We start from the raw sequence: 22,870 nt of genomic DNA on the forward strand, positions 1-22,870 counted from the left end.
TAGAAAGTCAGTGGTTTGTGTTTATGGAGAATAGGGGATAAGACCTGTTTTTGCATATGAACACTCCAAATTAATGTGAAGCCAGTTATTCACATTCATGTTATTTTTTCCTCTAAGCATCACTAAATGTATTTGCAAAAAGGCAAAATCAGCAGAAAATTCAGAAGACAAATTTTTCAAAGTTTGTTTTTACAATGGAAAAACTTAATATCCATCCAATAGGATAAAAAAACCCTGACAAAATGTAGTAGTAATATGATTTGTATATTTATTGATTACATATGGTAAGCAATAAAAATGCAATGTGCATAATTTATTTAAGTAACTTCTAAAATCTTTGTCATTCAGTTGATTTCTAAGAATGGACTCCACATTATTTTGAAGAAAAATTGATATTTTTCATTAAATGTTTATAGACATTCCATGATAGTTTAATATAGGCAATTATTTTAAAAAAACATAATCATCATATCTTTAAAAATACAGAGCAAACAAGAGAATGAAATTTTATATTTTCTGATAATACTGTGGCTTTGATTCAGCATTTTATTTTTTCCAGGATTGTGTGTGTGTGTGTGTGTGTGTGTGTGTGTGTGTGTGTGTGTGTTAAATACCTCCTGCCCCTGAAAAGACAGTTTCCAAATTATGGAAAACATATATACTTAAAATCTCAATATATTTGGAAAAAAGTTACACAAGTATTTTGGTTCGCATCTCAGGTGATTTAATTTTATTTCAGCAGAAATTATAGAGAAGGTATAAGAATTATAATAAATACCAGCAGCACAGAATCTCACCAGTGATGTTATCTGGCATGTTGAAAACAGAGATATACTTAAGTGCCATTTGACAGGAACACAGAGCCATATTGTTTCATCTTTTCATTACATTCAGAATAAAAGTAGATTCAAACTGATTATAGAAAACACTGTATAGCTTAATGCAAGGAAAATTCCATTGTGATAGACATGAAATTTCTGAACATCAAATTTACAAGTTCAACAGAAGGTTATCGAAGTCTATTTCAGACATCAGTGTGTCTCAGACTTGAGTGTGAACTGCAAGTGGGCAGAGATGTTTTACTCAGTGTCACTGTAGCACCTATTCCTTTTAATTTGCTCTTCCACGGTGAGTTGTTCACACTGGACCTCCACTCTGGAAAATGAAGGCTTAGCTGCACATGCACTGCTTGGAGCATCACAACCTGTATTCCCATTAACGTGGGCTGTTACTATTGCTTCACCATGCCCACGTTTGATGCCCTTCCCAAATTCTCTTAAATACAAGCATGGCATATTTTTAATTTGATCTACAGATTCCATTAAGTCACGTTCGAAAATGTTCTCATTCTTTTTGGAAAAAGCAGCGATCTTCACAGGGTTAGAAAAAAGGAAGTGTAGATTTTTGTTATTTGCATGGTTTCCTTTGGTGTTTAAGATATTTGTATCAGAAGAGGCTAAGGATCTTTCCTCCTTTACTATTAACCTGCCACTGAGACCCAGTTTGGGGGCAGACTGCACGGGACTGCCAGCAGTAGCTCTGTCAGCCTGTTTCCCGAGGGCCATGGCTAGAATATTCCTTGAGTACGCCTTCTCAGATTCAAATATACCAAGTAACTCTGAGATTCTAGATGCATTTTCTAAATTTTCAATTGGAAATTCACTTGCGGTATAGTTTGCTTCCCTTGACAATGGTAATAGATTAGGAAATTCTAAAATAGATGTCTTCTGCCTGCAATTACTCAGACACGAGACTGCTACATAATTGTTATTATTATTCTTATTCAAATTCTCTTTACAATTTTCTGGCACCACCTCATCATCAGTGTTAGCAACCTGTAAAACTTCTGCACCATCAGGTTCATTAGTTTCTTCATTTTTCCCCTTCTGAGCACTCTGCACAACCACATTATTGTTGTCATTAAGATCCATTTCACTCTTCCTCTTATTCTTTGTATCTTCAGCCTCATTCAGCTTATCTTGCACATTCTTATTTCCTTCCTTCTTCTCATCTTTTCTTGCTTCGTACATGTCCATGTCTTTGATTCCTATAACATCCTCTTTTTGACACATATGGATGGACTGCAGATATGGCTGCAGGAAAGAAACATTATCTTGCTCCTGCCCTTTATTTTCCAGAGTTTTAACGGGTTCTATTAGTGATTCACTTTTAAATTCAGAGGATGTAGGGACTGTCATTTCTGGTGGCCATTTAGGTTTACTCATTTTGAACTCTTCCTCAAGGGGGAAGGTCTTCTTAGGCATCTCCCTGCAAGGGGGCCAAATGATTTTTAATTTTCCCCTCTCCCTGAATTTTTTCAAATCATCTCTTTGTCCTCTACTGTTACTATCATCTAACTGTTTATTAAGATCTCCAAGTAAGGCAGTGTTTTCCACACTACTTTTACACATATTTGTGGCTTCATTAGGAATAAAATCCACTGAGCTGCTTTGATTTTTGTAATTCCATCGATCTTTATGCTGTTTGTGTCCAAAACCTTCATCATAATTTCCTTTAGATTTGAAAAGCTGGTTAAAGTGAGGTTTACAATATATTTGTCCATGAAGTGATGCATAATTTCCCAAACTGCCAAAAAGAAAAAAAAGAGAAAAAAATGTTTAACATTCCATATATATACTGTAAATTCATAGGGAATTAGGAAATTAATTATTTCAAGAATGAGTCAGAGATTCAGTACAATTAATTTACTGGCAATAGGAATGTACTTATTAATTGAACGTTCTTGTTAGATAATGGTTACTGCTAACATTCAACATGATACATGTCTTATTTAGAATTTCATGTTTAGTACTTAGAATTTCATGTTGTATGTCAAGTACTGGTATAATAGCTATTATAGTATAATACACATATGGATATAGATGGTGTAAAATGATAAGACTAAACCTTTGTTAATTCAGTGGTTTATGCGGGGGCTGCATTTTTCAATAAATCCTGAAGAGTACACACACACACACACACACAAATCAACCATTTAAATTTCCTTGTTAACTAGATTTTGAATGTATTGGAAAGGTTGCCTATGCAATTGTTTATTTGGCCTCTTTGGGGAGATCAACAAATAGAGTGCCTGTTAAAATTAAAACCAAATTTAGTCAGAGGCATCATTTTTTTTTTAGTTATCACTGAGTCTCCACATAAATACAGATACATGAATTAGATACCAAAACTTAAAGCCCATGGATAAAGTTTATAACAAAACTAAGTGATAGGTGCTCTGGTGGCTCAGTCAGTTAAGTGTCTGACTGTTGATGTTAGCTCAGGTTGTGATCTCATGGTTGTGAGATCAAGCCCCGCATTGGGCTCCACGCCAAACATGGAGTCTGCTTGGGATCCTCTCCCTCTCCCTCTCTCCCTGCTCCTCCCCACTCATGCTCTCTCTTTCTCAAAATAAACAAATAAATAAACATTAAAAAAAAACAGCAACAAAAGTAAGTGACAAGGTATCCTCACCAAACCCAAAATATAAGGAGGTAAAAACAAACCAAAAACTCTAAGACTAGCCTGAGAGTCGCATCTGTATGAGTGACAGCAGAAGAAGCAAGGAAGGTGTCTAAAAAAACAGAAAATATAAAACCACAAAACAGTCAGCCAGTATTTTCTGGAAAGTATCACATGCCAATCAGAGAATAGCAGCTGAAACTGGGCGGGGTTTTACCTTCTTCATTGGCCAGTGAGTGCAAGGGCCCTGTAGTAGGGAAGTCTGCCAGAGAAGTTAAAACTCTCAAAATTGACCAACTGAGATCCCCTTTTAGGATAACACTTTACACTGAAAACAAAAATATGGGAATTGAATCAAAACGTAATTGGATAATGATGACAGAAATGAAAGAGAAGGTCCTGACTAACATGGGGGAGATGAATCAAGGCAGGAAATCCCAGAATTCAAGTCATTGTGGTTTTTTGGACAGTGTATGAAAACTGGAATTCGTAGTACTGTGAAATTGGGAAAACCATCCTAAACATTGCCTCCTTCTAAGACTTGGGAAAACTAATGCCATGTGAAAATGAGCCACAGAAAAGTATTAAGGCCAAATATCATACAGATTTATTATAAGAAATGAAAGAGTAAAGAGAATTTTTCATATCACTACAGACAATGAAAACATGCTAGAAAAACATGTTCTCAACATCAAAATTTTAAAAATGAGCGAAAAGACATTAAAACATTATAAAAAGGCTTGAAAGTTTAGCATGAATTGTAATTAGAAAAATGTCATAAATGAGGTGTGAGAAATCAGGGGAAAAAATCAGAAATAAAAGAAAAAATCAGTAATAGAAACTAAACTAAAAGAAATTAAGAACATATAAACACAATAGAAAATACTTTAAGAACAGAAATAGGAGAATAAGAGGATGAAAACTTACAACCAGAAATTTAAAAAAGATGATTTGAGAGAAGAACAATTAATAAAGACAGGCACAAAATATCCATGTAGGTATAACAGAAGTTTCTGAAGAAGAAAATAATGTGATAGGTTAAATGCTAAAAAGCTATAGTTTAAGGAAACTTTCCTCATATAAAAAGGTATGAAACTATGTATTGAAAGAGGCACACTAGGTAACTGAGACTATTTGACCCAGAATGACCAACATCAAGAAATATCCTAGTAAAATCACTGGATGTTAAATAAAAAGAAAAAAAAATCCTTTGTGTTTATCTAAAAAGAAAAGAAAAGCATATGATTTATAAGAGAAAAAATTAGATTATTATCAGTCATTTCCAACACTTTACACCAAAAGAAAATGGAATAATGCATTTAAAATATCCAGTGAAAGAAAGTGTAAGTCAATGACTTTTCTTTCAGCAAGACTGACTTTCCATTATCAAGATCACAGAACAGCCTTTCTGAAGAATCTACTAGAAAATAAGCTTGCATAACTAGAATAGCTACAGAAGTATCAACATAAACATCTGTTGCAAGCATTATATACATATAAATATAAAGCCTATAAACTAAAGATGAAATGATGGCAATGAGGGAGGTGGTGCGATATGTAATGGCTGCTTAATATGACACCGAAGACATAACACAATTAAAAAAGAATGGAATGCGGATGAATGGGGAGCAAATGCCATTTAAGTTTTCCTAATCAAATTAGGGGTGCTGATAGTTTTGCTATTCCAAAACTGTTGTTCAAGTGAATATAGGATACTCTTTTTTTTAAAATGTTTTATTTATTTTTGAGAGACCATGAGCAGGGCAGGGGCTGAGAGAGAGGGGACAGAGGACCCCAAGTGGGCTCTGTGCTGACTGACAGCAGTGAGCCTGATGCCGGCTCGAACTCTCAAACCATGAGATCATGACCTGAGCCGAAATCAAGAGTTGGCTGCTTAACCGACTGAACCACCCACGTGCCCCTGAATATGGGATATTCTAATTCTTTCCTCTCCTTGGTCTTTGAGAACCGGAAGTCTTGAAGTGAAAGCGAGGAGGCAGACGTGGAATAGAAAAGAGGCTACGGCAAAAGCAATGCAGTTTTGAATTCAATTTGAGATATTCCTACAAATTCATGATATATTTTTTTTATATATAAACATTTACTAGCTCTTAACACTAAGAAAGCTTCAAAATAGTAACCAACCCAGTAGAAAGAGCATTGAGATTATAATCTTAAAATGCCATTTCTCACAAATGAAAAAAAAAGTAAAAAGGAAATGACTGATCCTGGATCTGGAGGAAGTAAGTGTATCAAAGGAATATGGAACATCTAGTCCTACCAGATAATGAGAAAACTATCAGAGAGTACTTAGGTCTTGTCAAAAGGACTGAAGAGAGAACCTGAAGAGGTCAGGGATAGAATGATTTGAGCTTCAGAAATGATAACAACTGCATCTGATTAAAACCAAGCAAACATATGTAAGTCTATGAGTTTATAAATATATCATGAATATTTTAAAATTCGTTACCTCTTAGGAGATAAGGAACCATTTCATTACATTGTTAAATAAGTAACTGATACATTGGCAAAACAGGTAAACCAAGGGAAAAAGTTATGTATTTATTCTGCCTTTCCTTCACCAACTGTACCACCAAGTGACCACATAGTAGATGAGGGGAAGAATCACCTGTAAAAGTAGTCAAACTAATAATGAAAAATAAAGAACAAAATGAGAATATGAACATTTTGTAAATATCAATTAATGCATATAGGTGTTAAGATTTCATTTTTGCTATGATTGCAAAACCAGACACGAGCAGACACTATGTGCTTACTATATTCTTGCCAACACTCCCTATGTTCTTGAAAAAGGTGTCAAATCTTAGTTTAAATCAGAATCTAGATTCAGCTGACAGTTTTTCAGAAACACAGGGGAGAAAGGAGTATGTGAACTACATGATAAGTGAGCAATCAGCAAATCCAGACTGGATAATTCTACAGGTCAAATATTCCAGGTTCTTCACAAATAAATTGTAAGAAATGAAAGAAATGGATAGAAAACCCTATAGATTTAAAAGATGTAAAAGACATATCAAAGTTTTAAAAAATGAATACAACTAAAGTATAATATCCAAGAAAGCATATTTGGATAAAAAAGCTATAAAAATGCAAGGAAGAAACTATTAAAAAGAATACTATTTACTCAGAGAGAGAGAACTGGTTGTGTTTGGGTGAGGCACATGGAAGGAGCTTCTGGAACCGTTGGCAATGTTTATTTATTGACCTTGGTACTAGTTAGAAAGCGTTCACTTTATAATAATTTATTAAATCATACATTTGATTTGTTTTTTTCTGTATTTGTGGCTTTTGGTATAATGACTTTTAAAAAATATTAGTCACTGGGGGCACCTGGGTGGCTCAGTCTGTTAAGCATCTGACTTTGGCTCACGTCATAATCTCATGGTTTGTAAGTTTGAGTCTTGTGTCAGGCTCTATGCTGACAGCTCAGAGCCTGGAGCCTGCTTCACATTCTGTGTCTCCCTCTCTCTCTCTGCCCTCCCCCCCACCCCCCACTCACGCTCTGTCTCTCTCTCTCTCAAAAAAATAAATAAACACAAAAAAATTTTAAAAATATCAGTCATCAAATATTTTTCAGTCCTTATTAAATGCCAGGGCTTTACTAGGTGTGAGAGTCAAACATTAACACATTTCCTGCAGCTGGAAAGCAGTTACATTAGATTGTGGTAAGAATGGGGCAAGCACTGGGATGCTCTGGGAGCACATAGGAGGGACCCTTGGATCCATACGTGGGGATCAAAGCGGGCTTTTTCAAAGACATAAAGTCTCAGTTGAGGTCTGAAGAATGAGTGGATATTAGCCTGGTGAAGAGCTGGAGAGGGGGCATGGGAAAACTCCTACAAGGAGTGGAAATAACATTTGGGACCAACTAGATATGAGAGAGAAAGATAATGATTTTGAGGAACTGAAATTCAGATTTCATGAAAAGTAACACGCAATGGGAGGAAGGGGTGTTGGGAAAGGAGCTAGGGTAAGACTCTGAATTGCCTGTTAATTCATAGTAAGATGCTAATTTTACTTTGACAGAGGTAACCATCATATGTTTTAAACAGATTTGCATTTTAGAAAGATCATTTTCACTACATCATGGAGCATGTACTGGGGCAAGTTGTTGGTAGTAATGGAGGTAAGAGATAATGGGGGCAGGGAGGCTAATTTGCTAGAAAGACTGTTGCATTAGTACAGGTGAGAGACAGAGACGACACTTGCTTGGAAGATGCCTGGGCTGTGGGGATAGAGGAAAATGTACAGCTCAAGAGGCATTTATGGGATATCAGTTATAGGACTTGGTCATTGCTTGGGTATAGGGAATGAAGAAGAAGAAGGACTGAAAGGTAACTTCATGTTTCAGTCATTGAGTTAGTGTTAATGTCATTTATGGAGAGACTAGCATACAGACCAGAAGTCAAGGAAGGAATTTCAGAAGACAGAAAAAATAATGGGGCATATTGAATTTGGTGTACAAGTGAGAAATCTAATTGGAGATGAATGCTAGTCATTGAGATATAAGCATCTGATAGAGGAGAGAACTGGGCTACTGTACAGATTTCAGAGTTATTCTACATGGATGACGATTAAAGTCATGGAAGTGGATGCAGTAAACTATATATATAAAGAATATAAACAGAAGAATAAATGGCCATAACAGAAACCTAAGGAACTCTAACATTTCAGTAATGGACAGAAAAGAGTCACCCACATAGGAGTCAGAGAAGGAACACCCAGAAGGTAGGACGAAACTATTATACTCTGGCGTCATGGAAACCAAAGAAAAAGAACATTGTAGTAAAGGGTGTTTGACATTGTCAGTTTAAGTCAGGAAAGATATAGCCTGATACACACTGGATTTGGCAAAATAATTACAATTTCAGCATCTCAGACTATAGCCACACCAAATGCCACATTCATTAAAATGCATTTGTCACTGTATTGATACAGTGCTTCTGTTGCAACAGACAGGAACAAACAAAACAAAAAACAAAAGACAAAAAAGACCTAGTATATCTTACCTGACACTGACAATACTCTACATTCTTATTTTTTCTTCTTTTATTTATACACAATACCGAGACATAGGTATACTCTAGCCCATCACCTAATTTTGTATATGAAGTTTTACTGGAATACAACTGGGCCCATGAGTTTACAGCCACACTTGTTCATTTAGTTATCTGTGGATGCTTTTCCACTCAACTGGAAAGTTGAGTAGTGACAGAAATAGTATGGCCTATAAAATTGAAAATATTTACTATCTGGTCCTTTACAGAACAAGTTTTCTGACTCATGATCTTGAATCTAGACTTAAGGGGTGCTTGGATGGTTCAGTCTGTAGAAGATGCAATTCTTGATCTCAGGGTCTTGAGTTCAAGTCCCATGTGGGGCACAGAGCTTACTTAAAATAAAATAAACTAAGGTTGGGGGTTCCTGGGTGCTTCAGTTGGTTATGTGTCCAACTCTTAATTTGGCTCATATCATGATCTCATAGTTTGTGAGATTGAGCCCCCACGTTGGACTCTGTGCTGCACAGAGCCTTCTTGGGATTCTCTCTCCCTCTCTGCCGCCCCGCACCGCGCCCCCTCGCACTTTATCTGTCTCAAAAATAGATAAATAAGGGGCGCCTGGGTGGTTCAGTCAGTTAAGCATCTGACTTTGGCTCAGGTCATGATCTCACAGTTTGTGGGTCCAAGCCCTGTGTTGTTGTGCTCTTTGCTGTCAGTGTAGAAACTCTCTTTGGGTCCTCTATCTCTATTTCTCTTTGCTCATCCTCCGCTTTCTCTCTCTCTCTCTCTCTCTCTCTCTCTCTCTCTCTCTCTCTCTCTCTCTCTCTCTCTCAAAAATAAATAAACATTACTTTTGTTTTTTTTAATGAGGCACCTGGGTGGCTCAGTTGGTTAAGCAACCGACTCTTGGTTTTGGCTCAGGTCACAATCTCACAGGTTTGTGGGTTCGAGCCCTGCATTGGGCTCTGTGCTGACAATGCAGAACCTGCTTGGTATTCTCTCACAAGCCCTTCCCCTGCTTGTGTTCTCTCCCTTTGACAAAAAAAACTTAAAAACATTTTTAATAAATATATTTTCAAGTAAAATATAATAAGATTGAAAGTAGAATCCAGACTTCCGACTCAAGTGGTAACTCAAAAATGCCTATTTGTACAGAATTTCTTGATTTTTCTCATCTGTGTGATCTCCAGGTTTAGACAAAAGGAACCTTTCTGGATTTGATTAAGAAAGCAATATTTCAAAAGGGAAAAGGTCACTGCCATCCTGAGAAAAAAGAACCCAACAACACCCCCTTTTGTAGTTGTGTTAACTGATGACAGCAAGATCTAGAAAATGTTGTATCTTCTAGAGACATGATGTTATAAGTATATTGTAGGCTCCTCCAGCATTTGTGCCACAGACCTCAGAACATTTTACCTCAGTTTACTGTTGCAGTGGCGGCATCGGAAGCAGGATTTATGAAAACTCTGCTTGTCCGCTACTAGGCACTCCATTGGATAAACAGTCTTTTGACAAAGTGTACATATTGCCTTGTCTTGGAGCAGCAGCTTCTAAAAATAAAAATTTACCAAAGGTTATATGATGCTGTCTTCAATCACACTGCAAAACCAAAACAAATAACAGTATATTGACTAGCCATGCAGTTAAAGTAAAAGCTCGTAAGACTCCTGTCCTAACAGTGCTTCTGTGGAAACTATCCTACCATCAGGTGTGAGGTTCTGGAACATCAATGCCCAACATTTTCACATTTTAAAACATCCTGGAGAGAGTTCTCCAGAGTGCCTACGTAGCTCTTAAAGCTGAGGATATTGTATTCGTTTAAATAATTTCCTTGATGACTTCGTGTTGGCTCTGTGACACCTTTTCCTAACTTTAATACAGCAAGACTCCTGAATATGTTGAGACGTTCAGGGCCATTTCTCCTCAATCTAAATGGCTTTAGATTGTAGGGCTTTTGGGATTCTCACGTTTGCCTTTTACATGTTCCCTACCTCTTCCCTGGCTATATCATCCCTGTGGCCCCCTGCTGCGGTGCTCAGGTGGATGCCAGCTCCTGTGAATCACAGTAGTGCTTAGACAGTGGTTCAAAACTGACATAGAACTTTCACCTCAGTACTGTTTTGATCCTCCCTACAATCCCATGAGACGAACTAAGCTTTCATATAAGTTATATATAAAGGCATATATGCTCAGGTTTCCTTTTACAAATAAGTGTGTATTTTAGAGCCTCGATGCTCAATTTGAGCTAGTAAGAGATCTCCTTTGTTTATTTGGTAGGACACATATTTCTATATTTAACACAGGGTGGGTTTATTTTTCCTTTTTTGTCTTTTTTACATGCTTTTAGCTATCTTAACAGAAACTGAGCATTTGAAATTAATTGGACAGCTTTGCTTGATTATGCCAGAAGCAAGCACATTAAGAAGTCATATTAATCTGATAAACTAGACACATATGTTGCAAATATGATAGAGGGATAATTACTGGTTTCAGCAGTTTTTATTTTTAAACTTCCTATTCCTTTCAATCTGTTTAAAAGAATGGACTACGTTAATGGTGCACATTAATTATGTCAAATCTTTTTATTGTAAAGCCTCATTAATTGTAAAATGCAGAGAAATAAAAAGAAATAAAGTGTTTTCTGATGTTAAAAAATATGTACTAACTCCATGTGTTTTGAATTTCCCTCCTTCTAAATATAGTCAAATTTTTAAAATGTATTGTCCATGTTCATGTGTGAATGAGGCCAAGTGAACTATCATTTGGAGTTTAAGAAAGGTGAGATGAAATTAGTTATAGAATAAAAATAGTGCCATTAGAAAACACTAACTCATCCAATTTAATAACAATAATTCTATATACAAAAGGTCTAATTCCATATGTATATTTTCATCAAAGATATCAATCAATACAAATCATGAAAGCACACATGAAGGGTATAAATTGTTTCTTGGGTTATTAGCAGGCTCTGTTGAATTCAAACACAACACCACTCAAATCTGGCAGTTAAAAATATGTCAATAGTAGGCCAATAGATACTACCTCATATTGTCTTAAACAAGTGGATAAAATATTAACTTTTAATAAAAATATAAATAATGTGCTATGTCTATACTGTTATTAATAAATACACTGTTACATATAATTGTCAATGCTATCACAGCAACAATGATTGTATCTGCTGCTCTACCTCGTCTTATTTACCTTGACAAATACAGGTCTCAATCAATCTATGTTGTTATTCTCACACAGTGCAGATGAATCCTGTGTTAGATGCTTTTGTGAAAAGAAAGCAGTAAGAGCGAGCAAGCATTGTAAAGAGAAGGAGATCCTCCACCAGGGAAAGCTGTTAGTTTTTGGTTATTGCCAAGCACCCTTCTAACTGCAAGCCATCCTAGCTATGGAACATGTGCCTTTAAGCGGGTTAATCTTCACACTCTGCACACTCTCATTTACCACTGATAAATGCAGAGTCCTCGTGGAAGGTGGTTCTCATCTCAGTGGCAGAAGCATCTGAGGTTGCACAGCCCAGGCTTTTGAAAACGCTTTCACTCTCCTGCCACGCCTTCTGAAAATTCCTCCTGAGTTCTTTAGGTGAATCAGAAATATCTAAAATATGGCCAGCGATGACATCTTCATAGGTTGGCGGGGCATGCTTGAAGTCAAAGCCAGATTTGCCAGCTTCTGAGCTATGTGATGAAGAGACCGTCATCCTCGACCCAACAACTTGGCCCTCAAATGCATCCACACCTGAGAAATGTTCACTTAGCGTCCTTGTTTCAGAGCGGACGCTGGGCTGCTTGACAGAGATTTTTTCTTGTAGCTCTCTAGGACGGCTGCAAGAAAAGCCTGTAAAACTCGTATTTTCTAGAGATGTTAATCCAAATTCCTCCTTACAAAACGAATGACTTTCTTGTTTAATATTATGGTTTGTTTCTCCATTGGTATAAACTCTTCTATTTGACTTTGCTTCAAAAGCTGGGCCATCTTCAAATTCCCTGAACCATCTGTTTATTTCATTTTCATGGTCACTCACGAAATTTTCAGCCATTTGGACAGTTTGGTTGGCGGCTTCAAACCTCTGAGTGTGCTCTGAGCGGCGGGGCCCTTCGACCTTGCGGATGATTTCCACCGCGTCAAAACTTTCAGTGTCCGGCAGGAGGCGCTGCGCGGAATTCCCAGCGTCTTTGTGAAAGTAAGTTGCCCTTTTCTCCACTTGCCTAACTTCCTCTTGAGCTTCCATGGATCCTCTGAAGGAACCACTATCTACATGGTTTACACTTATAGGTATTGTGATTGTGGGTGGAGAGTCCCTACCACGGGTTTCTATCTTAATTTGACGACGAAGTGTTGCAGGAGACGCGATGATCTCAGACCTTTTCTCCACAATCGGAACCGGGGTTCCTGATGTGCACGGGACGCCCCCTCTGGACAGCTTTGCAGTGGTGTCTTTGAGTTTGACAAGCTGCTCAGAGCGACTCCTGGGCGGAGGAGGGGACGCATCTGCTCTGCCAACCCTAGATGTTTGTGCCATGGGAGTTCTTGGCGATGGTTCAGCAAAACTGTCCTTTTTAGGGGACTGAGAGAGCTCATCCTTAGTAGAGGTTTCTGTTCGCCGGGCAGTAGACTCGATTGTTATAAAAGTTGGTGACGGTGGGCGTGTTTTTAAGGAGGGAGGAGAGATCTTGCTATTATCTAATTTAATTTCCTGATGGGTTTTCACATGATTGTGAGCAGTTGCTTCATGGTGAGTTGCTACTTGGCAGTGTTCTGTTTTTTCTACAATCGTATTTTCTTGCTGTTCGCTAACATTAGGCATTTTAGGTAACGTTTCGTTAAGGCTGGTGGGTTTATGCCTCTGCTTTCCTGCTTTGGAGGATATCATGGCTGTTTGAATTATATCCTCACAGGACATAAGCATTTCCTCTGCTTGAGTTTTAATATGCGTTATTTCTTCTTTGATTTTTTCTATGTTATTTTCCATAGCAATGCAAACTCCATATTGTCTTTCTTCTTCACTTAATAGCCATACTGGAATAATATTTAACAGTGTCTGAAATGTTTTAAGGCCATTTTTATCTGGCTCTGCTTCAAACTGTTTTACCCTAGACAAAATCTGTTGTAGTTCTTCACGTTTTCTCAAGAATTCCAATATATTTATAGCACATTTTCCATCATCCTGCTGGGATTCTTTCACAGAGGAAAATAAAGATTTGTTCTGTGTAATCTCTTGCTTTGAATCTTTAGTATTAGAAAAGACTTGTTTCTGTTGTATGCCCTTGACTCCAAGACATTTTTCTTCCTGCAGCTTATTATACGGCTCGGGCAATTTTTTATGTTCAACTTGACTTTCAGAAGTCTGTATTTGTGTTTGCTGAAAATTCTGTGTCTGTGAATCAAGATGTACATCAGTAACCTTTTGCTCGACTACCTTCTGTGCCGATTTATTCAAATGTTCTTGTTTTCTTTCCACTGTTAGTCTCTCTTCCTTTGGACCAGCCATTGATGCTTCCTGATTTGTTCTTTCGTTTCCTGGAAGTTTCCCGCTCTCAGATTCTCTATATTCCCTTTGCTTCTCATGAACTATATTGAGTTTATTTTCATGGCTTTTCCCTGTGGGTTCTGTAGGCAATTTGATGGTTACTCTTTTCTCCTTCTTAGGTAATTGACAATATTTTTCAGCTACAGATTGCTTATTACTATATTCAGTGCTTGCTTCAGTTTTCTCAGTTTTCTGGTACTGTCGTTTGCTAATGGTTTGAACATCAACTTCAGATTGCTTTTTATGGCTTTCATAGATGTGGTCTGTTTCATTTAATTTGTGATCTGCAGTTGGAAGCTTGGTACTCTTAACTGTGAAGCTTGGGGAAACTGGTTTTCTTTGGGGCAAGTGCAATTGCTCCTCCACATACTTCTGTTGTGCTTGTTGTGTCTTATATTCCTGGTGACTCTGTTTAATTTCACAAGCTGATATAGATTGTAACGTGTCCCTCGAGCTCTGTAAAACTTCCTTTTCCATGATATCTTTGTCTTCTGAGGCTAGGAGAGTACGTTGGCGCCCCTCGGCAGCAACCGTCACCGCTGGTGTTGTGGAAGGCGGGTTATCCGCGCCCACTCCCAGTACTTGAGAATGACTTTGAGAGTCCATTCCGGGTAGGGGAACCACCTCATTTGTTTTTTGTAACAGCACTCCCTTTTTCAACTCTGACATATTTTGATTTGGGCTTTCTGTTTTGACTATCTTGTAGCAAGAACTCTCATGTTTCTGTTTTTCAAGCTCTTCTCTTTGTTGTCTATACTTTTCTTCAGCAATCATTAAAGGTGTCTTAAATTTTCTCATATAAGGTTTTGGACTTTGTTGTCCTGAGCCTGCTGAGAATGAATGCGATTTTACCAGAGGTGCTATTGTGTTTTCCTTGGGTTGTGAAGTTTCTGGAACTGTCTGTGAGAGAGATCTTTTAGAGTCCATAGATAATTGTTTGCTTTCATCAAGATTTCTAGATAAGTTCTGCTTCATCTCTGTGTGTTCACTGTTAGTCACCATTATTACTTTTTTCTGATCCTTCGAGGGAGTGGCTTTACATTCCATATCTGGTGGGGAAGTTTCCAATTCACCTCTTGGGGAACCATGATTCTTTTTATCTTCCATCTGTTTGAAAAATTTGGGTTTGGGGAATGTGGGAGGTGGCAAAATTACTCCTGATTTTCCTGTTAGGACTTTAGCCTGAGAATGAGTTTGCTGCGAACTTGAGGCTTCTTCTTGGGAATATTGTATGATTGCTCCACTTCGCTTTTCTTGAACAGAGGAGGGAAGGAGATGCGATGGTTTAAGAGATGGGGTTGGAGGAGGGGGAGGTGGCGGAAACATTGACAGACATTCAGATTTCTCATCTTCTGGTGGTGGAGGAAGAGGGAGGCCTGGGAAACTTTCAAATTCAGCCTTTATCATCTCTGTGGACAGTGAGGGAGGAAAAACGTTTTTTTCAGGCAACATCATTAAAGGAGGTGGAGGAGGAAGAGGAAATTCAATTTCAGACGACGCATTGGAAGGTGGAGCAGGAGGTGGAGATGGAGGTGGAAGAGAACACTCACTTTCTTTTAAATTATTTTCAGGGTTAAAGCTGATTGAATTAAAGGACATTTCCATTGCCCTTTTTAAGTCTGTGGAAGTATTTGTCCTCATTAGAAAGTCCTGACTCTTCAGATGAACATCAGCCTGCTTTTTGTCACTTGCCTTAAATTTACTGTGGCTTTTTGGGGAGACTTTTACTTCTGTTGTATTTGATATATCTTGATCTATAGGCAAAATTGGCTGAGGGTTCATGTTCTTCCTTATACCTTTACTAGAACATTGTATTTCTTGCTTTAACGAAGTTTGCTTCTGAAAGTCCTCCGAAACTTCGCAAGTTTCCACAACTGTCTTGTTGACTAGACTCTGGGTTGGACTGGGCTTAGGGCTTTGTTTACCTGTTGATATTTTAGTCTGTTTGGTATTTTTTGGACTCTTTACAGAGAAAGACTCAATCTTCTGGTGGTCATTTCTCAGTTTGCAAGTTTGAGTCTGTTGCCTTCCAATTGTTTTATCAACAGATTGGGTAGAGTTAAAGACCGCATCCTTCTTCTGTTCTCTCACTGTCTCTGATTCCTTAGTTTTTAGATTTTCCTTAGCTGACACAGTTGAAGTCAATTGTCTGCTCATATGTTCATCACCAAAATGCTGCTCTGCTGTGGTATCCATCCAGACACCCATTTTGTCCCCTGATTCCAACACATTTTTACTAGCTTTGTGGTGTGAATTAGATAGTCTTCTAAGGTTTTTCTCAAGAGCGTCGTTGTTTTGTTCACGATCTATGACAATCTTTACGGTGCCTTTTGGGGCTTTTGGAAGATTAAGTTCAGTTCTTTCTTCTATTAAATTCCCATGACAAGATTTGCCTGTAGTTTGATTGGGAGTATCTGTTCCCCCTTGCCACCTGGCTGCTGGTTCAAAAGGTCCTGGTCTTGGCTGAAGAACACTTTTTTTGTCCCTCTGTTCGGCCACCTGATGAATCTTTGTTTTCTGCTCTTCTGAAGAACCTACCATCACCGCCTTCACATCTTCCTTCATTACACTTTTCTTATCCACCTCTTTAAAAGCTCTCTGTGCTTTTTTCAGATTCCTTAATGACATTTCAAGGTCATCTCGGATAAGCTCCTTTTTCAGGATTTCTGTCCTTGTGTTTGCAGTCTTTTCAAGGCATTCAATAGCTTTCTCAATATCATCAGGGATGGCATTGGGTTGTTTAGATTCTTTCCATTGGTGGCTTGATTCCTTAAGTGACTTGAATGTGGCCAGCATGTCACTTTTTATAATTTCTTCTGTTTTAGCTACTGTTTTCTGACTTATGGCCTGGTTGAGGGAATTTAGGGTTGATTTCAAATCACCTTTTATAATTTCTTCTTTGGGTGTCTTGCAAAATGTAGTCTGAGGCTCTGTCATAAAAACCTTAACTGTATTCTGCACATCTCCTGGGATGATGTCAGTTTCGTTAACAGTACGTTCAACCCGAGATTGCCTTTTCTTCAGTAACAGTTTTGTGCCCTCCACATCACCACCAATTATTTCTTCCTCTCTTTCTTGTTTCCCAGCTGTTAGTGTTTCATTTGACCCTATCTGGAGTTGCTTAAGATAATCCAAAGCTCCAATTTCTATGCATGTTGTGAAAAACTGAACATTTCCCCTCTCAGAGGCATCGATTTTAGCCCTTTCAGATATTTTATTGTTTGATATGGAAGATAGCAAACTATGAATGGTACGTTTCACATCACCCCCTATTACTTCTTCACGCTCAATTGTGTCACCAGTGTTTTCATGAAGAAGACAATAGATAGTCATGTTAATATCTCCTTTTTCATCTTCTTGAATTAAAATGCCTTTCTTTACAGATCTTTCCTCAGAGAACAGGTTTTTTATTGCTTGTTGTACATCACCACTCACTATTTCTTCTTTTTCAGCATGAAATTCTGTTGATCTGTTTAATAATTGAGTTTTGGTCAAATTAACATTTCCCTTCTCTTCTTCACTAACCAAAATCTCCCTTTTTGTACAGTCTCGTTTGGAGAGTAGGTTCACCATTATATTTTTGAGATCAACCCTAATAATTTCTTCTTTCTGTATCTCAGGAGAGGCTTGATTCATTAGCTTGTATTTTGCCATTCGAACATCCCCAACTTCATCAGCTTCAATGATAATTCCAGGAGCCTCAATAACTTTTTGAGAATAGAGTTCCTCCAACGTTTCCTTAATGCTCTTGCCGATAATTTCTACCTTCTCTACCCTACTTTCATTAAATTCATGAAGGGGTGTAGTTTCAAAGAGCCATGTAGTTGTTTTGACATCAGAAGGAGGGATTTCTTCCTTGATGATTTTTGTGGTGCTTTCATCTGCTTCCTTAATAGAGTCCAAAGTTTGATTTTCAAAAAGCCATACTGCCTGCTTAACATCACCTTTCTGTATATCTTTCTGGGTGACGGTTTTTATATTTTTATATTCTGACCCTTCTCCTCTCAGTTCATCTATAGTGTGCGTTTCAAACAGCCAAGTAGATGTTTTAACATTGCCCTTTTGTATTTCATTGACACTTACTGTTCTTATATATGTATTCTTATCAAAATTTTCAGATTCAAAAAGTTGTTTACTTGTTTTTACATCTCCACCTTGAATATAGTCTACAGTGGACACGGTATCACGGGATTCTTCTGAAATCTGATCCAATGGCTGGGTTTCAAATCTGTATCTGACAGAACTAACATCTCCCTTCTGAATGTCTTCTTGTGTGACAGATTTAATAACATACACAGTCTCTGACTGATTAATTGAGTCTAATGGTTTTGTTTCAAAAAGCCACCTCGTTCCTCGTACATCTCCATGAATCACCTCTTCCTTTTTAACTGTTGTCACTTCATGATAATACCCTTCTCGGTCTTGAATTGCATAGAGTGGCTGGGTTTCAAAGAGCATTCTATAGCTTTTTACGTCACCCTTCATTACTTCTTCAGCAATTGTTTTCTTGGTACTGATACAGTCAGATTCTTCTTTAATCTCATCTAAAGAAAAAGTCTCAAAAATAAAACACCCCTTCCTTACATCCCCACCTTGTATGTCTGTCACTGTCTTAACTAATTCATCACCTTCTTGGCTCTCTTTTATCATATCAATTGGCTGGTTTTCAAAAAGCCACCTACAATTTAAAACATTGCCTTTCTGAATATCTTCAGTCTTTAGGGCTTTGATCTTTTTCAAAACTTCCTCTGAACTGGAACTTATAGAATCTAAGGACTGATTTTCAAACTTATGCCTCATGCTGGAGACATCTCCGGCTTGGATATCCATTTCCATGGCCTTGATTTCTTTTCCTTCTTCTCCTTGTATGCTGTCCAAATTTTCTGTCTCAAAAAGAAAACATGCTGTACGAACATCCCCACCTTGGATCTCCTCCTGTTTTACAGTTTGCAATTTGACTGTTGCTTCAGAGTCATCTTTTATGGTATCAAGAGGCTTAGTTTCAAAGAGCCAAGTGCAGGCTTTGACATCTCCTTTACGAATTTCTTCACAGTCACTCATTAATGAAACTTTTTCATAAAGAGACTCCATTGGTTGGGTTTCAAAAAGCCATCTACAAGTTTTGACATCCCCTTTAACAATATCTGTAGCTTGTTCAGTTTTACTTTCTACTTCTTCCATATTACTAAAATATTTAATTGAATCAAGAGGTTGAGTTTCAAATAGCCACTTAGCAGACTTCACATTTCCAGTCTGTATTTCTTGAGCAGATATTCCTCTAATTATCTGGAATTTATGAATGCTTTCATCAAACTGGTCAATGGGCCTTGTTTCAAAGAGCCACCTACAACTCCGTACATCACCTCTTAGGATTTCTTCTTGTTGGACTGTCTTTACTTGATGATATTTTCCAAGGTGATCTTGAATGGCATATAGTGGTGTTGTTTCAAACAGTGATTTATTTAACTCTACAGCACCTCTCGTGACTCCTTCCACCTGTATTTTATGTGATGCATCAAATTTAATTAAATTGTTTGATTCAAAGATATGTGTGTAATTCTTTACATCACCTCTGTCAACTTCTTCAAGTTTCACTGTTCGTATGTACTCTTTTTTATCTTCTCTAATGTCTTCCAGAGGTTGGGTTTCGAAAACCCATTTTTGGTGTCTAACGTCCCCCTTTTCTTCTTCAGAGGCAGTAATTTTTTGAAGTTTTCCTACATCAGGGCTATCTTTTAAAGCCTCTATTGGAAGTGTTTCAAATAGATGCTTAGTAGTTTGTACATCACCCCCTATTATCTCTTCAGATCTTAGAGGATCTGCATCAGAAACTTCTTTTAGAATGTCTAATGGCTGTGTTTCAAACATCCAACACTTTCTGGAGACATCTGTACCTATTATTGTTTCCTTTTCAATGATGACCTCTTCTGAGTCTTCTTTGATTTTCTCCAAAGGTTGTGTTTCAAATAACCACTTTGCCCTACTCACCCCACCTTTGACATTTTCTTCCATGGATATTCCTCGGACAACTTTAATTTCTGTGATATCCTTGTTAATTGTGTCCAAGGGCTGTGTTTCAAACATCCAACGTGCTGTTCTCACATCTCCCTTTTCAACATCTTCTCTGTGAACAGTTTTAATTTCTAGCATTTGACCGAAACCATCCCTAATAACATATAATGGTTGAGTTTCAAAACATTTTATACTTCTCTTCACATTTCCTTTAATTTCTTTGAGTTCAGACCTGAGTTGCAGAAGGTGAACTTCATCCACTGAATGAAGCTGTCCAAGCTGATCCAGATGTTGAGTTTCAAACATATACCTCACAGTCTTGACATCCCCACCAGTGATGTCCTTTATGGTGGTTACCACTGATTCTTCTTGACCTTGGTGCATTTTATTCATTGAGTCTAATGGCTTTGTTTCAAACATCCACCGGGCTGTGCGGACATCTCCTCTGGCTAGTTCAGGAATTTTCTCAGCATTTTCTTCCATGCCAGAAGAATGATCACCCAGTGCATCTATGGGTTGGGTTTCAAACATCCATGTTGTATATTTCACATCGCCACCAGCAATGATTTCTTGATCAGCAATGCCCCCGTTGATGTTATCTTCATCTGGAGAGCCATTGTTGATGGAATCTAATGGCTGATTCTCAAAGATCCATCTCATGGACTGCACCTCCCCCTTCAGAATTTCATCCCACTCCATGTGTTCTCTTTCTGAGTTCAGAGCTTTTTGAGAACTGTCATTTGTATTTTCAAAAACATACCGGGCTTGTTGCACATCTGCTAAAACTGAGCTCCCTGGGTTCACTTGACTAGAGACAATTTCAGAAACCTCACTGATATAATGTTTTTCTAAGTTTTTTCTTAACTCAGGATGGATGTGTTTATATAAACGGTTTAATTCGTACAAATTTCTTTGCTTAGAATATAATTCTTTGGGTACTGGTGGTGTTCTAGGAGGGTTGGGGAATTCAGGGGACTGGGAAAATGCTGTCGCATCTATTGGAGCTTGAAATATTTCAGGTGGGGGAGGAGGAAATTCTTCTGTCTTTCCCGTAGAGGTGGCATTAACTTGTGCTAGAGTTGAGGAAGTGGCACTGTGGGTGCTATGTTTTGTGGTTGATGTTTCCTTCCTCTGGCTGGTCGAAGTGCAAGAAGTAGAAGAGGGACCCACAACTGATGATGGTTTTAAACTCTCTTCATATTCACTTTCAATCTTGAAGGGAAAGAAAGTCAAATCTTATAAAAATGGGTGTAGTGGTGAAGATTTCCTAGGCACTGTCCCTTACCTGTCCACAGGCTATGATATCTCCTTTGGAAACAACAGAAGACATACTCCTTTTCAAGACCTACTTAGAAGCAATATTCAGTTTTGTTACTATCTTTCCTATAATTCATTTGCACTTTTAGGGTTCTTTTCCCCATTCAATACATCAACAAGTCAGTATTTTAACATTTACACATAATCTTGATTTTTCTTCCTCCTTTACTTAATATACTGTGCTTAGTAATCTAGAGGGATAACAGTAAAAGTCTTAAAGTACTTTTGAGAATTATTTTGTTTTCCTTGGAATTTTAAGCAGAGTATCTGACATTTAAAATTGACTTTATTATTTTATCTAATGCTAGTTATTAAACTTTAGAGCATATATAATTTTTTCTTCCCTATTTTTTTTTTAGTGAGAAAAGTTTTAACTCTACTGCTTTTCTCATGTAGAATAATATTCTCCTTATGGGGGAAAAATTAATGGCTCTAGATTTAGTTGAAAAACCACATAAAACATTCAATAATTTGAAAATGCTATGCATTTACATCTGGTTTTACACTTAATATGTTTCCATATAGAGATATTGTTTTACCTTAATCTGCTTGGCTGGGGTCATCTCTTTCTCAGAATAAAGGACCTTTTCCTGGGCAGACTTTTCAAATTGCTCTTTTAAAAACTTTGTTGAAACCTTTGGAATCTCTTCATCCTCAGGTGTATCAATGACTGCAAACAGAAAAGAATACCAGGGATGTTATGTAACTAATAAATATGATGTTTGAGAAGGAAGTTTCTCACAATATATGTTAAATGAAAAGGTTCAAGGTACAAATATATGCATATGGCACCATTTCATTATGTAAGTTAGTGTCAAGAAATATAGGGAGAACAATGGTGGTGGTTATCTCTAGACGAGAAGTCGTAATTGAAGGAACTGTTATTTTAATTGTATATATTTTTCAAGTTTTCTACAAGCATGTTTTACTTTCATGCTTAGGAAAAAATAATACAAGTTATAAAACAAGAAAAGCACACCAGAAGGACAGAAAAGGAATACCTGCTTCCTTTGCAAAACCAAAATAAAGCCAAAATACAGACAGACTCAAGTAATGATTGGGTCACAATTGGCTTAAATCTTCCCTTTTAGGTCTTCAAGGCAACAAAACTTCTCATTCCCCTTTTATGGGCAAGACAGCCTGTACCTGTCTTATGCAAACTCGTACAGATTTGTCTATAGTTCAATTTCATGTATGTAGGTTGAAAACTGAATTTAGAAGTGTTAAAATCTGTTATTGAAAGTAATACAATCTAGATAACATTTCTGTTCTTAGGGAACTTGATAAACATTAAGTTTTACTGTAGGTGCCTGAGGCAAAAAGCAATTCAGAGATGACTGGCGTATCACCTTCTAGGCTTTTAGGATGAATTCATAAGACTGATGGGCAGTGAACTATTTTAGAAGCTTATTGCATCTGTTACCATAGGCAGAACCTAATTATGTATAGAAATACTACTTTGTCTCCTTTGGGACTGTGAGTCATAGTTATTAAATGTACTTAGTGGGAGGGATTA

At 37.5% G+C, this 22,870-nt stretch overlaps 1 protein-coding gene across 26 annotated transcripts in view; it reads right to left on the reverse strand.

The window, feature by feature from the left end:
- Positions 1–701: 701 nt before the first annotated feature.
- The window catches only part of XIRP2 (xin actin binding repeat containing 2), a 698,239-nt gene continuing 676,070 nt past the window's right edge, over positions 702–22,870 (reverse strand). For 24 of the 26 annotated variants that reach the window (XM_047872623.1, XM_047872621.1, XM_047872617.1 and 21 more), the window contains 4 exons: positions 21,894–22,024; positions 11,940–21,249; positions 9,900–10,033; positions 2,449–2,586 (listed from right to left, as the gene is read on the reverse strand). In XM_047872623.1, coding sequence (XP_047728579.1) covers positions 9,939–10,033; positions 11,940–21,249; positions 21,894–22,024 — 9,536 coding nt within the window. In that variant the 3' untranslated portion in view covers positions 2,449–2,586; positions 9,900–9,938. Of the gene's footprint in view, positions 2,587–9,899; positions 10,034–11,939; positions 21,250–21,893; positions 22,025–22,870 lie in introns of all 26 variants that reach the window. The other 2 variants (XM_047872634.1, XM_047872633.1) reach the window with 1 other exon arrangement.

The sequence above is a fragment of the Prionailurus viverrinus genome, chromosome C1, assembly GCF_022837055.1.
Source record: "Prionailurus viverrinus isolate Anna chromosome C1, UM_Priviv_1.0, whole genome shotgun sequence".
In the NCBI taxonomy this organism is placed as follows: Eukaryota; Metazoa; Chordata; class Mammalia; order Carnivora; family Felidae; genus Prionailurus; species Prionailurus viverrinus.